General features: G+C 47.2%; 1 protein-coding gene across 5 annotated transcripts in view; it reads right to left on the bottom strand.

Moving 5' to 3' along the window:
* The window catches only part of CDK12 (cyclin dependent kinase 12), an 80,130-nt gene that overhangs the window by 35,504 nt on the left and 30,878 nt on the right, over positions 1-13,748 (bottom strand). For 2 of the 5 annotated variants that reach the window (XR_012642688.1, XR_012642687.1), the window contains exon 13: positions 12,514-12,963. Coding sequence is in view for 3 of the 5 variants with exons in the window: in XM_074978763.1 (XP_074834864.1) it covers positions 9,349-10,025; positions 12,514-12,963 (1,127 nt within the window). In the remaining 2 variants the exon portion in view is untranslated. Of the gene's footprint in view, positions 1-6,079; positions 10,026-10,053; positions 11,122-12,513; positions 12,964-13,748 lie in introns of those variants that run through there. The other 3 variants (XM_074978763.1, XM_074978766.1, XM_074978767.1) reach the window with 3 other exon arrangements.

The following is a 13,748-nucleotide window of genomic DNA, read 5'->3' as shown; positions in this document are numbered from 1 at the left end:
ACAAGTAGGATTAGGGCTTCAGATGCTTACAAAAACGTTTTTGACTTCCAACAGCAGCAAAGCAGGGCTGCAGCTCAGGTGCCCAGGGGCCTCTTCCTGAGCCTAACCTTTAGAACACTGCATCAAAACACCACCCCTCTCAGTGTTCAGCACCTCCCTGGTAGACTCATCCAGCAGGGAGGGACGTTAATCAAATCAGAGGCACTCACATTGGGGGATGATGGATGGCAAGGCAGGCACTTTCTGTTATGTCCCCTGGTCGGGTAACAAGCAATTTGTGCTAATTGAGGGCATGCTGTGGGATCCCAAGCAGGTTAGCCAACAGTAACCACCTTGCACAGAGAGCATCCCTCACACAGGCTTATAACTCAACCGGGTTTTACAGCTACCCAGAGTTTTGCAGAAATAGGGAAGCAAAGCAGCCCTCAATCAGGCAATGAGACACACCAGTCGCCAAGGGGCTGGTGGGAAGACAGGCTGACCGATCTGCTGGCTAACCTTTAGACTGCATCCCAGCAAGCTAGATTTTTAAGGCTCCCTAGTGAAAGCTGTTAAACCCCCATTACCCTTAATGATGACTTTTGCTTTATGGCTCCTTCCATTGACATCTGTGCAGTGCAGGGGCATGGGAAGTAGCTAGAGTTAACTCTTGGCCTGCTGCTTTCTGCACCCAAGCCGCAAGGGCAATCAGCCAAAGATAACTGTGCAAGAGGGTGCTGGGCAAAACCCTTGGATATAGTCACAGCTGTGGATCATTGCTCGGAACTGAAGATAAAAATGTGCTAACTCCAGTTTGATCTACTTCATCACCTTTTCCCTTCCCCTGGGCCCATTCATGGTCATGGCAGCTGCTGTAACAACACATCGAATCCTAGGGCTAGAAGAGACCTCAGGAGGTCATCAAGTCCAGGCCCCTGCCCAAAGCTGGATCGACCCTGACTAACCCATCCCAGCCAGGGCTATGTCAAGCAGGGACTTAAAAACCTCTAGGGATGGAGATTCCACCACCTCTTTAGGTAACATATTCCAGTGCTTCACCACCCTCCCGGTGAAGTGGTTTTTCCTAATATCCAACCCACAACTCACACACTGCAGCTTGAGACCATTGTTCCCTGTTCGGCCATCTGCTACTACTGAACATGCTAACTCCAGTTTGCACATTCAACACACGACTGGAAAACCTCTTACTGGGCTCTGCCAACTCCCATTTTCTCTAAGGGGAGGTAGGTGAAGCATCACAATGGGTAGAAACCAACTGAGATCAACTTGTCTACCTCTCGGGAAACACAGGAGATACCCAGGCTCCTCCTCCCACTTCCGCGCCTGACATCTTGGCCAAGCAGGAGGAAATCCAAGCTAAGTTTGTGCTGGTGTCCTTAACTCACCCTGCTGGACCCAACTATGCCAACTGTAGTAAGATGAAGGCCTATACCCAGGCAGTACAGGCCTGGTGTAAGGCCTGAGGCCTAGCTGAGAATAGACAAAATATGGCTCACATAAAGCAAAGCTAAGCTGTGAGAAAGAGACAGGCCTCCCAATATCAGAACTTGGCACAAACAGGGCTGAGTGGGCAAAACACGAATTGGCACTGGTCATGAGCTGAAATCACAAGGTACCACCACCTCATTAACAAAGACCTTTGGACCCACTTCGCACAGATACAGACCCAGGTTCTGGAAAGGGTCTAAAATGACAGCGTGATGGCTAGAGAGGATCTAATCAAACAACGAGGTACAGGGTGACGGTTGGTAACTGGACTACAATCAGAGGGTGGCGACCTGACACGCCAGCAATGGTGTGTGTACCTGTGTATCAAGTGGTGTCTTGGGGCGGAGGGGTGGGGTGACCACCTTTGTCTGACCTGAGGCAGTGGAAATGTCCTACTGATTGAGTCCTTCCCTTGTGGCAGGTACATCTGCGCAGTGGTTCAGCTGAGTCTATTGACAACTCTTACTGTATGTTGCTTAACAATAAACCTGGCCTGACACCTTCCAGCCTTATCTGGTCTGTGGTCTTTGGGAGTCCTCTCGGGGTCTGCTGCGGACATTAGGTCCACAACATTGAGCATGAACACAGGCAGCCTTCTGGGTACCATCATCACCAGAGCCAGAGACCTGTGAGGACACCATGGCAGTAAATTCTCCTAACTACACCTACACTGTGATCCTCAAACTTTGGGACAGGTGACCACCCTCTGAGTGTGACCCCCCCCCCCCGTTACAAACACTTTATGTATTTAATGACACTACAAACTCTGGAGACTGGGTTTGGGGTGGAGTTTGACAGTTTGCAATCCCCTCATGTAATAACCTTGTAGCTCCTTGAGGTGTGTCAGCCCCTGGCTTGTGAACCCCTGACCTACAAATTTTCCCACAGACTCCAATGGCAACACACGGAGCTGTGCGGATTCCGAGATGGCTCTTGGGATGTTAAATAAGATTCTTTGGTTTCTAACCTTCCCACTCTCAACTCTCCCCATTAATTGGGTTTCCGAGGGGGACCTACTCCACCCACTCTGCTCTGAAGGGGCAGTGACTGAACTCCAGAGCTCAAGCAGAACTAATCCTTCCTTTCCTGGTGCTGTTTTACAGAATGAGTGGGCAGGGCTCATGCTCAAAGCCAATGGCACAACCTAACCCCAAGGGAGGGGCTTACAAACAGAGCTGTGGCAAAAGACCAGGCCACTTGGCAAGGCCTGATCTCATTGCACCTTATCATCTAACAGATTTATTGGAGCATGAGCTTTTGTGGGCAAAGACCCGCTTCATCAGATGCAACCGACGAAGCGGGTCTTTGTGGACAAAAGCTTATGCGCCAATAAATCTGTTAGTCTATAAGGTGCCACAGGACTTCTTGCTTCTGGGGATCTAGACTCACACCGCTGCCCCTCTGATACTTCATTGCACCTCCCAAGCCTCCCCATGAAGCAAAAGGCCCCCTTTTTATGTGTAAAGTCCCCCAAGGGCTGTGATTTGGCAGCACACCGGGGACCAGGCCTCCCCATGCCCTGGGGATTGCTCAGGATGGAGAACTCAACGCAGCACGCCAGCGGCCCTGCCGAGAAGTCACCAGAAGGGCAAATCTCTACGTTTTTTGTCCCCGCTTCCAAGCACGCAGCAGAATACAAAACCACAGCACGGCCTCTGACCCCAACACCCATCCTCTGTGGACCGATTGCTTTTGAAAGTGCCAGAGGCGGGAGGATGCCACCTCAGGAGAGAAGAGGCCGGATCTAAAAGGAAGGACTCTGACAGCCCTTTCCAGGAAGCCAGGGTTAGATGGTCTGCCCCTGCCCAATGGAAATGGCCTGAGGACCCATCACTGCCCTGCAAGCAGGAGAAAGAATACCTGAAAGGTACCAGTCTAACAAGGTAGGTGAGCAGCCCTCCAGCACAGGAAGGGGGGCAGACATCAGAGGGACAACAGCTACTTAAGCACCCAGACAGACAGGGATTTGAACAGGCAGATCTGAGCACATGGCATCCCAGCGTCCCCTCTTGGATTCTGCTCCACCTCTGCCAGGGCAGGATTTGGCCCTACAGACATTCTCCGTTGCCCCATCCTTACATTTTCTCCTAATAAAGGCATCGCTTGGCCCAGTTGAGGGACTACCAGGCTAGATGCACATCAAGGACCAAGGTTGCTCAGGAAGGATGAGTTTAATCCACACTGGAGCAAATAGCCTGGGATTAATATTCTGGCAAGGATCCACGGTGGCTTTCCCCATTAAAGCTGGAAGCTGGGCAGAGTATGGCATCGGATGCCCAGCTGGCTTTGAAAGCCACGCTTGCACAGCTATGCCTGGGTTTCCTGTGGGGTGGAGCACAACAGTCATAGAGGACTAAGGGAAACCTCTGATTTTAGCCCTGGCTTGGAGCAGGGAGGGAGACAGGATTGCTCTGGCTCAATTTGCATGAGTCAATACCCAGCATGCTTTGGGTCACAGTCCTGGTGTTGCAGGCCCAACAGAAGCTGCCTTTGGAAGTGTGCCATGTGGAAAGGGCAAGTCCAAACATAAGAGGTGGGGGGACAGCAGTAAGGATGTGCACCTGCCAAACTAGTTACACAAGAGGACGTGTCTCCCCACAAGGCAAGGGCCATGCTCACTCTTAGCGCTTGAGGCTGGGCTGCTCCCTCAGGAAAACCAGCCATTAGTGAACTGCTGAGATGGGGATGCAGCTCTGTGAAAAGCCTGACTTGTGTGTTCTTCCCTCAGGTTATAACAGCAGTGAGCACACAACTTGGCCTGTCCTTCAGGTTAGCAGCGCAAGTAAAAGTCTATACAGCAGCCTTATGGCTAACCCACACTGAAGGCTGACTAGTCTTGGTCGCCCTGGTCTATTGCTCTGAGTGAAGGACACATGTTGTGTTGGCACAGCCTGAGAGTCCGGCCCTCCCAGGGAGGTCAGACGGCTGCCCAGCAAGGGATGGATGGAAGCCAGAATCATTGGATCTCTTCTCCCGCCATCCTTTTCCCACGTCCTCTCCCCTCTGTTGGCAGTAATTCCCAACCCCGTCATGTGCTGCCGATTCTTTGCCATGCTCTAGCTTCTGACCCCACACCTCCTTCCACCCTCTGCTCCCTGTTCTTCCACTCACCCTTACCTCTCCTTCCTTAGGCTCTTTCTAGGCCCTTACCAATCCTTGCTGCTGCTGCTGCTTTCTGATCTGTCTCCAGACCATGATTCCCCACACCGAAGTATCAGCCTAGGCCAGTGGTGTTCAACAGGAATTGAGATGGACTCCTACAAGTGTAGCATTCTGTATTCACTACAAATGCCCCTCCCCCTGCAAATAAATGCCCTCCCCCTCCTCCAGAACCAGGCACCCCCAGCCTCCCATTCTAAATTAATGCCAGCAACTCAACAGAACTGCTGGGGCCAGAGCCACTGTGGCCGCCGTTCGCTTCTCCCACCGGGGTGGGACGCATTCATGCACCACTCATGTACAGCTCTAGAAAGAGCCACATTTAAAGGCTCCCAAGAGCTGCATGAGGCTCGAGCTGGAACTGCCACACCACGGTGTCCTGTTCGCCACGTGCCCAATGGCAATGTATTGGACACCACAGGCCTAGGGCCTAGTTTTACCCTCCCTCAGCTTGCTGAGGCCATCTCCACAGCTCCTGAAATATTGGCAGTGGCTTCAGCTCCTTTTTATGTCCAAGTCACACCTGCCGTGTCAGACCCAGCCTGGCGTCTGGCAGCTCCCTCTGGTGTCTCCTCCATGCCACTTAACCGTGGCAAAGATTTTTCCCATTGATACGCAACAAGCCCCTTCCCCTCCCATGCTTCAGGAGGCAGATTTGATCTGGAACACATACCAATAACTAAGACTTTACACCTATCTGCTCTCCTGCAGCTCTTTCAGATGGGATTGTTCCCTTTCTTCATAAAGCCCTTGGCCCAGGAAGCCTGCGCTGGTTTGGCAACATTCACTAAACTGTGCACAATACACACCCACTGCCATTATTATAATCTTTCAACACACCCATGGGTCTTTCCTCCTCCATCTCGGACCTGGCTTGGCCCCTATTCTGCCATTGCTTCCCCTTCTGCTATTCAGTTATTTGTCTCCTTTGTCCCCTTATTTCGCCCTCCCTCTATACCAACACAAGAGGTAAGGGTGGCCCCAAGATGTAAAACGCCCGTGTCCAAAGCCTGCCTGCCACAGCCCTAACCAGAGTATTAGAAGAGCACAGGTAACAACCACTTCAAAGCCACAGTTCTGAGCAACAGGCGAAGGGATTCAAGGAAGGAGCGAGAACGACAGACCTGTAGGAATCTGGGTCTGATTCAGTTGAAAAGGATTCTCTCCGCTACCTGGAACAACGGTCTTTCAACAATGACTCTAAGAGGCTGTAACTGTGTGTTGGTACATTATAGCAAATCTCCTTCACCCACAGCAATCAGCATTCAGATTATACCCACTTACCGGTATATCCGGCCATTCGGTATCAAGCTACAGTTGGGAACGGGGGAAAAAGAGAAAAAACTCCCTGAAAGGCAAAAGTTACCAAATGTGCATTAAAGACTACGGGGAGGAAGGTAATAACTCAAGGCAATGGAGCGAAAGATAATACAGTAACAGGAAATATTTAATTTTCCAATCTCCACTTTCCATTTTTATAAACTGAAAAGAAAAAAATTAATATATTACAAAATATCTGTACAGAGACAAAGGTACAACCAAAAAAAGGCGCGCTCAGTCTCGGGGGAGGTACAATAAGGTGTTGGTATCAGAGACTTCTCTGCCGGGGAACACAGTGGCTACAGCTTTCAGACCTCAGTGTTAAACCCAAAGCTGATCTAACTTTAAGAAAAGCAAAAAAACCAAAAAACACAAAACAGGATGGGTGGATAATCATCTAGCGAGTTGCCTGTAACCTGTCCCATCAGCTTATAGTCACATACAATTTTTTTTTTCCTTTGTAAATCCTTTAGTCTTCTACATACAGAGCCCTTCAAAATAAATTCAGCTATGGCTAACAAAAGGGAGCAAACAGCTACCTTCACCTTCCTTCCCCATGATCATCAATACAAAGCAGTGGCTTGTGCCCCTTACCAAGAAGCTCCCTTCATCACAAAGGAGCCACTCTCTCTCATCTGTTCCATGTGTGTAATGAAATTAATGTCTTCATGGCGCAATTCAGTCAACACATTTTAGCTGCAGTTCGGTGACTTTCCGCTGCTGTCATGCTAACCATGGAGCTTTAATGCTGCCCAGCTTTGCTCAGGGTGTTTAAAAGGCTAACAGATGAGCAGCAGATACCAGAACCTCTAGTATTCAAAGGCATGAGCCAATGGTCGCTGAAATAGATGGGTGCTGGATAAGGTTGAGCGTCAGGTGCATACGTGGGTGTGTGGGGAGGGGGAAGTAAAAGTTAAAAACAAATTCTGATTTTGTTGTGTTTCTGATTCGGGTTTGAAAGTGGAATGAAACTCCGCTTTCACATCACCACTGCCTTTGGGATCCTCAGCATGTTCTCAGGGCATTCCACATGAGTTTTTATTATTGATTGATGCAATCAAAGCGACGAAATTAATATAATAGCATTTGATGGTCTGTAACAAATACATGTCTAGAAAAACCACGTGAATTGTCGTTCTCTTTATTCATACTTAAGGTGAAGCTGGCGGGACAAGTTGCCTGCTGATTGGGGTTTACAGCATTACTTCATTTCAGAGGATTTGGAGCCAAGTTTCATTACAAAAGCCAAGACAGATTGTGCCCTTGGATCTTGAGAACTGCTCCACTCAGACCGACCGTGGAGCTCAAATGGAGTCAACGCAGGTCTGGTCACATGAACCAGCTCACAAGATTGAGGCTTTCGACTAGAACTTCTGGAACTCAACTCTGTTAGAAAGTGAATAGCATGTTTATGAGGCCACGTCAGAGGAATTCAAGTAGATTTCTCCCTCCCCCCTAAATAACACTATTTTCTGGTGAAGCAGACAAACCCATAGATAACATTTTGTAACAAAAATGGAAAAGGAAATAAAAAATAAAATAAAGAGAAACATGCAACTCCTTCCTGCACAGACTCAGGACTAAAACACAATTATTTCAGATTCAACAGGCATGGGAGGAAAAGCCAAGGTAACAAAAAAAAAAAAAAGAAATGGGCCAGGATGCACCAGCTGCATGTTGAAAAGCAAACTAGATAGGTAAACATCTCGAGAGTTTACTGTGTTTTATTTAGTGTGCTCAACATTTTTCCTGTACTATTTTTGCACATTAGGCATGGTCTGGCAATTCAAAAATATCCACAAATTTACACTTGGAATTTTGCAACTGTATTACTAGTTTTTGCTGAATGGACTATGTAAAAATTTTCCTTTTTAGTCACGAACTTGTGTACATTACAGGATTACATAGTCTCTCTCCTTCCCCCTGCCTCTTGAAAGATTTTCCCTACAATCACCTGTTTGTGCTTAGAGGCAGATTTTTCTCGCTGCAGACAGTGATGCAGCGCCTGATGGGGCAGGTGAGTGGGGTGGAGGAGAAAGGGTGTGGTTTTTATTTAAAAAAAGAGAGAGAGAGACAGACAGGAAAGCAAATTAAATTCTTTTTGCACTGACCAGAAGATTTTGCTGCCATACTGATCTGATCCCATTTCACATATCAACACTGAGATTTTAAAAGCTAAAGGAACAGATGTTTTCCTTTAGAAAAGCCCACTTGGAAGAAAAAAAACCCAAAATATGTATTCTTGTTTTATTCAATTTTGTTTTGAAGCCTTCCTAAAATGGACAACATTGCAATGCTCTGCAGGAGAAGAAAATCCATTGTAAATACTTTCTTGACCACACCAAAAATATATATGTATATAGAAATGATACATTAACCCTCGAAGTACAGAACTGCTGCCAGCCTGATTTGAAGCAGCAGACACACACATCACCAGCCCTGAGAGCATGACTGACCTTTACAAAAGACACTCCCAGCTGGCAAAGCTTCCCCACCAGAAAATTTCTGCTTGAAATTATTAAAATGTTTTAGAATTTAAGCATTACAAAGGTCTTTTTTTTTTTCTTGCTGATGTTTTAGAGTTGGAAATTCTCTTCGGCCCTTGAGTGTTTAAAAGACCATTCCCACTGCAAACATATGGAGGAATAATTAAAAAAAAAAAATAAAATAAAAAAACCCCAACGAGCCCTTTCAAAAGCCAATGCACTAAGGCTATCGTCAAAACAAACAAACAATCTAGGATCTGGGAGAGAGCAAGAGACTGAGCTCTTGATCTCTGAAGCGTAAAAGTTTGTGAGAAGATCTGACCTGAAAAGGAAGAAGGGGAGAAGGGGAATCCAGCAGCATAGTGGAAAGAAGGGACGCTAAATAAAAATTTGTAATACAAACCGGTGCCATATCCTGGTTCTCCAAATCCAGGTTAGGTGATGCAGGCACCATTACATGAATACTTTAAGAAAAACAAACTGAAACAAAACAAATTGCCTTGGGAAACTGACCCTCTCCACACCTACCTGAACACCAAGATAGTTCTCTTTCTGAGAAGCCTTAGTGCCAGGCTAGTAAAACGTTTATTTCCATTTTTTCTCCTTTTTTTAAACGATCCCCACCATCTGCAGCCTAAGGCAGAAATCTCACCCTTTTTGTCACTAACCAAGTGAGAAATTTGGCTAGCAAAATGCCCAGTCAGGACTCTTACAGTATTTTGGAGGGCACCAGCTAGCAGCCTAGCGAGCAAGGAATACAACACAGAGCTTTGCAGCAGCCGAAACGCAGACAATACCTCGCTCTGGCAAAAAAACAAAACAAAACAAAAAAATTCATTTTGCTAGAGGTCAAGAGTCAAGAGAGGGAAGGAGACCACCACAAAACTCAAGTCTCTTAATAAGGAACCCCTCGACCCCTTCCCCCTCTGGGAGGCACTCTGCTCGGCCCACGATAGGCCTTCCCATAAACACCCCAGTTGTGACCCGTTCCTGTCCCACTGGAACCAGCAGACCCTGGCCCCAGCTCGTTGTAGTTTGGAATTTTGGCCTCTGGGTGTACCAGTGTGTTGTTGCTCCCCTCAGCTTTTACAAAGGGTTGCCCGATAACCGAATGCAACGCTAAGGGGACTCTGGTAAAACGGAGGTCCTGGTCCCCTGGAAACTGGACAGATCCTGTGCCCTGGTAATTGCTTGCCTCCCCATGGTGGCTCACAGAGCCCAAAAAGGTCCTGCTTTTCCCCAGAGCCTGGGCTGAGGGTTCTGTTAAAGTTTGGCCAGCATTCTGCTCGTCGGCACCAAATCCCCCCTCCGAATCCTCAGTGCCATAAGTCCTGGATGGCTGCGATCTGACGTAATCCGCAGATCTCAAGGCTTGATGATCGTGAGACGAATGGCTTAGCGGCTCCACCTCTTGCTGAGAAAAAAGCTGCAGCAGAGCAGCTGTCACGGCTGGGTTCAACTCCTGTCCTGCACTGGAGAGATCTCCTTCAGACAGAGGAGGTGGTGGTGGTGGTGGTGGTCCAGGGGGCTCAGGGGGTCTCTTCTCTGGTGGGAGAATGCGAGGAGGACATGCTGTGGAAGGGTTACTTCTTTTTAACATCTTAAATCACATGTTAACAGATATCAATACATTTACAGAAAACAGCCCACCACTGGAGGCAACCTGCTCTCTGGGATGGACAGAGAAAGAGGCGGAGTTTTAAAAAGCTGGTAATCCTTGAAGAGATAAGTGTACACATTCATAAACATATTCCCATCCTCTCACTACCCCACATTATTGGCTCATCAAGAACTGCTGCCCTAACCTGTGAACACAATTCCTACTTTTAGATCAAAAGACTAACGGAGAGAGGGTGAGAAAGACAAATATGAAGGCACATGACAACTTGTGTCTTGAAAGCAGTACCTCCTGCTGCTGCAAAAGGACACAAGGCCTCAAAGTGCTTTTAATACACTTACTGGCTAACTGTATGTAATTTTATTGAAGAGGCAAGGATCCACTGTTTAAAAAAATCCAGAACAAGTTTTGACCAAGAGCTGAGCCCTACAGTAAAATGGAATTTCCCTTTACCACCACTTATGGAAGCTTGTGTCGGGAATTAGATTCTTTATTTGGTTTGTTTTATAGCAGCTTAAACAAATTTCCACAAGGACAGTCTAGGTTTATATGTGGTTTAAAAGTATAAAGAGGTTTTCACATGAGTTACAGATTGCCAGTTACAGAAAGACATCCAGTGTATTTGTGTGATTTTTCCCCCCCATATTTGAATTAATAAAGATGTTTGCTTCAGAACCACTTCCCCTTAGGAGAACAAAATACCATTTTTGCACACTGAAGTGGTCACAACTGTCACTGGTGAGAATTTACTGCTGCTACTGAGGCAGTGGTAAGAATAAAACATTCTGCTTCTGTACATCACAGAAGTGCAGTTAAAGTGAAGCCACAGTCAGAAAAGTGACGACACATTTAAAAATTAAAAAAGAGAGAGCAGGCAATTTCCTGTTGGACAAATCTGCTTCCTGGGGAGTGTCTGTGCCAGTGTGCTGGCTTTCTCATAAAATCAGTTCGATTCATTAGCGCTGCAGAGCCAACACAGTGCTACGAGTGTGATTCAATGTGAACTTATTGTCAACAACTCAATCAGCTGAATGATGATTCTTCTTATTACTGTTGATACAAGAGAGGCAGCAAAAACTTCACTTGAGAGTCAGAACCTTGGTGGCATTTGCAAGGATGGTAACTAAGAAAATCATCTTTAACTTAAAGAGGATTAGATATGAGCAGAAAATAAAGCACACACTTTTGTGTAATATTTTAAAGTTAACTTTCCTCACTATCAATTGCACCAGGTTGTGTTAGAATCCAGAGGACAAATAAGACTCTTTTGGGTCACTGCCCAATTTTCAACCAGTTCATAACAATTATGCGAGATGATGCACTGTACTTGAACCTGTTCTACAATAACCTAATTATGTTTGAGAACTCTGCAAACGTATGACCATGTCTAAATCCTGGCGGGTGTATGCATTTGGATGGAGTGATTTCTATTACTGAAGTGTGTCTTCAGCTGTATTGCAGAGAGGAGCTACAAATAAGGCTCTCTGAAGTAGTAAGCTGTAATTCACACGCAGCTGGAACTTCTATAATCTGCCGCTCCTATCATCCCGTGTGGCTCTGTTGGCTAAATTTCCTTTTGGAAAGGAAATCCAAGACTCCCCTGGCACATGCCAGATCTCTTAAACAAACCTCTCTCCCCCCTCTTAGGAAGGGCCACTCAGCTCACTTTGTTCAAGTCTGTTGAATCTTAGGACCCATGAAAATGAGAAAGGCCACTAGCATGGCCTAGAACCAGGTGTGGGTGTACATGCCTTTGCCTTTCAGAACTGCTGCTGCATTCCCTGCCAAAACCATCCCCCATACACCCCAGTCTTCACTATACATATTTTTGCATGCGAGAGAAAGACCACTAAGACACTAGGAGGAGTTAATCCCCATGCAGGTGAGAGGTCCCATGCTAATCCTGCCTGCATGCGTGTAAATGCAATATGTATTTCTTAGCATTGTACCACTGACCAATGTTAATCACTCCCTTGGCACTGTATCACACCAAGGAAGGACTCATCAGATGTGTCTTTTACAAGAGGAATCTTTTCCAACTTTACTGTCCATTCACCACACTGTTTAACGGTTGTAAGCGCACTGAAGAAATAAGGTGGGCAAACAGATTTCTGAGATCTCTGTGGGCTGCTTGGCTACTCAGGATGTTTCAATCATGTGCCCTAACTGCTCAAGCCTATTTATGAGATTCTGCTGCACTCAGACTCTACCTGAGTGAGTAGTCAGGAGCCTCCCCTAGTGCTGAAGTCTGACACCCTACCAAAGCTTGTGTAACCCATGCCCCAAGCTTCTTTCCAACCCTTTGTAAATAACCATCCGTACAATGCGCCTGGCTCCCCACCGTCACAGTTCTAAACAAGAGGCACTTTTATGGAAGGCTTACGATTCCTCAAAAGGGTGAGCTGCACCCACGGTCGAAGAGCAACAGTCACGATTATTTACCTGTGCTTTCCTCCTGCTGTGTGGTAGGGGTTTTCCTTGGCCCACGTTGTTCACTGCTCTTTTCCCCGTTGCTTTCCTCCAGGTTTACAGCAGGCTCCTGGGTCTTTAACAGTTGGCTCAGCAGAACAGCCAACACGTTTTGCATGTCTCCCTGAGTGCTCGTCATTTCTGGGGTGGCCTGCTCCTCTGACGGCTGCGCCTCCGTGGGTGGCTCTTCATCTACTGCTTCCTCCCCAGCCACTTTCTGAGAGGCCTGCTGCTGAGTGGTGGCTTCTGTCAGAGCGCTGATGGACTGGCTGAGGGCTTCCAGCTGCTGCTGCATCTCTGGGTTAGAGTGTACATTCAACAGCTGAGCCATCTGTGGCACACTGAGATCAGTCTGGCTCTGTAGCAAGTTCAGTAAAACAGCCAGCTCGCTTTGATTCAACTGCTGTGTGATTTCTCCAAGGCCTGCAAAGAACATAAAAAGTGTCACAGAGAGCGGCTTCTTGCAAGAGGCATGGCACAGCAATCCATAACTGTTACTTTGGAAAACGGGAGCAGAGAAAACACCCACAATCTTTAAAAAACCAGGAGGGAGTACTAGGAAAGGAATCCTAAGCCAAAGTTTGCTCAAGTACCTCCTGATGGGCTTGGTATGGGCACTCGAAGTTTGGCTATTTGGGCTTATCTTCATTCTGCCATGGGTACATTCCCCAGGCACCTTCCCACCAGAAGAATTCCCCACAGTGCTGTGCAGACCCAAAGTGCTTCCTCCAGCACTGAAAAGCAGGACCTTCTGGGGTGGAACACAGCAATTGTTTAACGGCACCCAGGACAAGTTTTGGCAGGAAGTGCAGAGGAGTACACATGCAATCAAAATGGCGTTGAAAAAAAATGTAATTTCTCACACTGGAATTGAGTCAGAGAGCATGTGGGAGTGGGTCCTGACAAGCATGTACCAAAGTCTCATCTGACGTGGGACCCCACCAGGGGCACAGCCTCCTGTCACACCACGCTGGAGCACAACACCATTGCTGACTCAGAGAAGTGTCATTTGTTGCTGAATCACCATGCTGTCACTACGCTAACGAACGACTGATGAGGAATTAGTGTGGACATTTTTTACCTTTTGTTTTGTAATGTCATCAGAAGATGAAGATAAGCTTCCAATACTCGTTAGGCAAACAGCAAGCTGGGACTTCTGATTCTCCTCTCCCCTCTGCATGTTTTACTGTCCCTCATTCACCCAATCC

The sequence above is a fragment of the Carettochelys insculpta genome, chromosome 28, assembly GCF_033958435.1.
Source record: "Carettochelys insculpta isolate YL-2023 chromosome 28, ASM3395843v1, whole genome shotgun sequence".
Taxonomy (NCBI): Eukaryota; Metazoa; Chordata; order Testudines; family Carettochelyidae; genus Carettochelys; species Carettochelys insculpta.
This window is presented reverse-complemented; position numbering and strand designations above follow the sequence as displayed.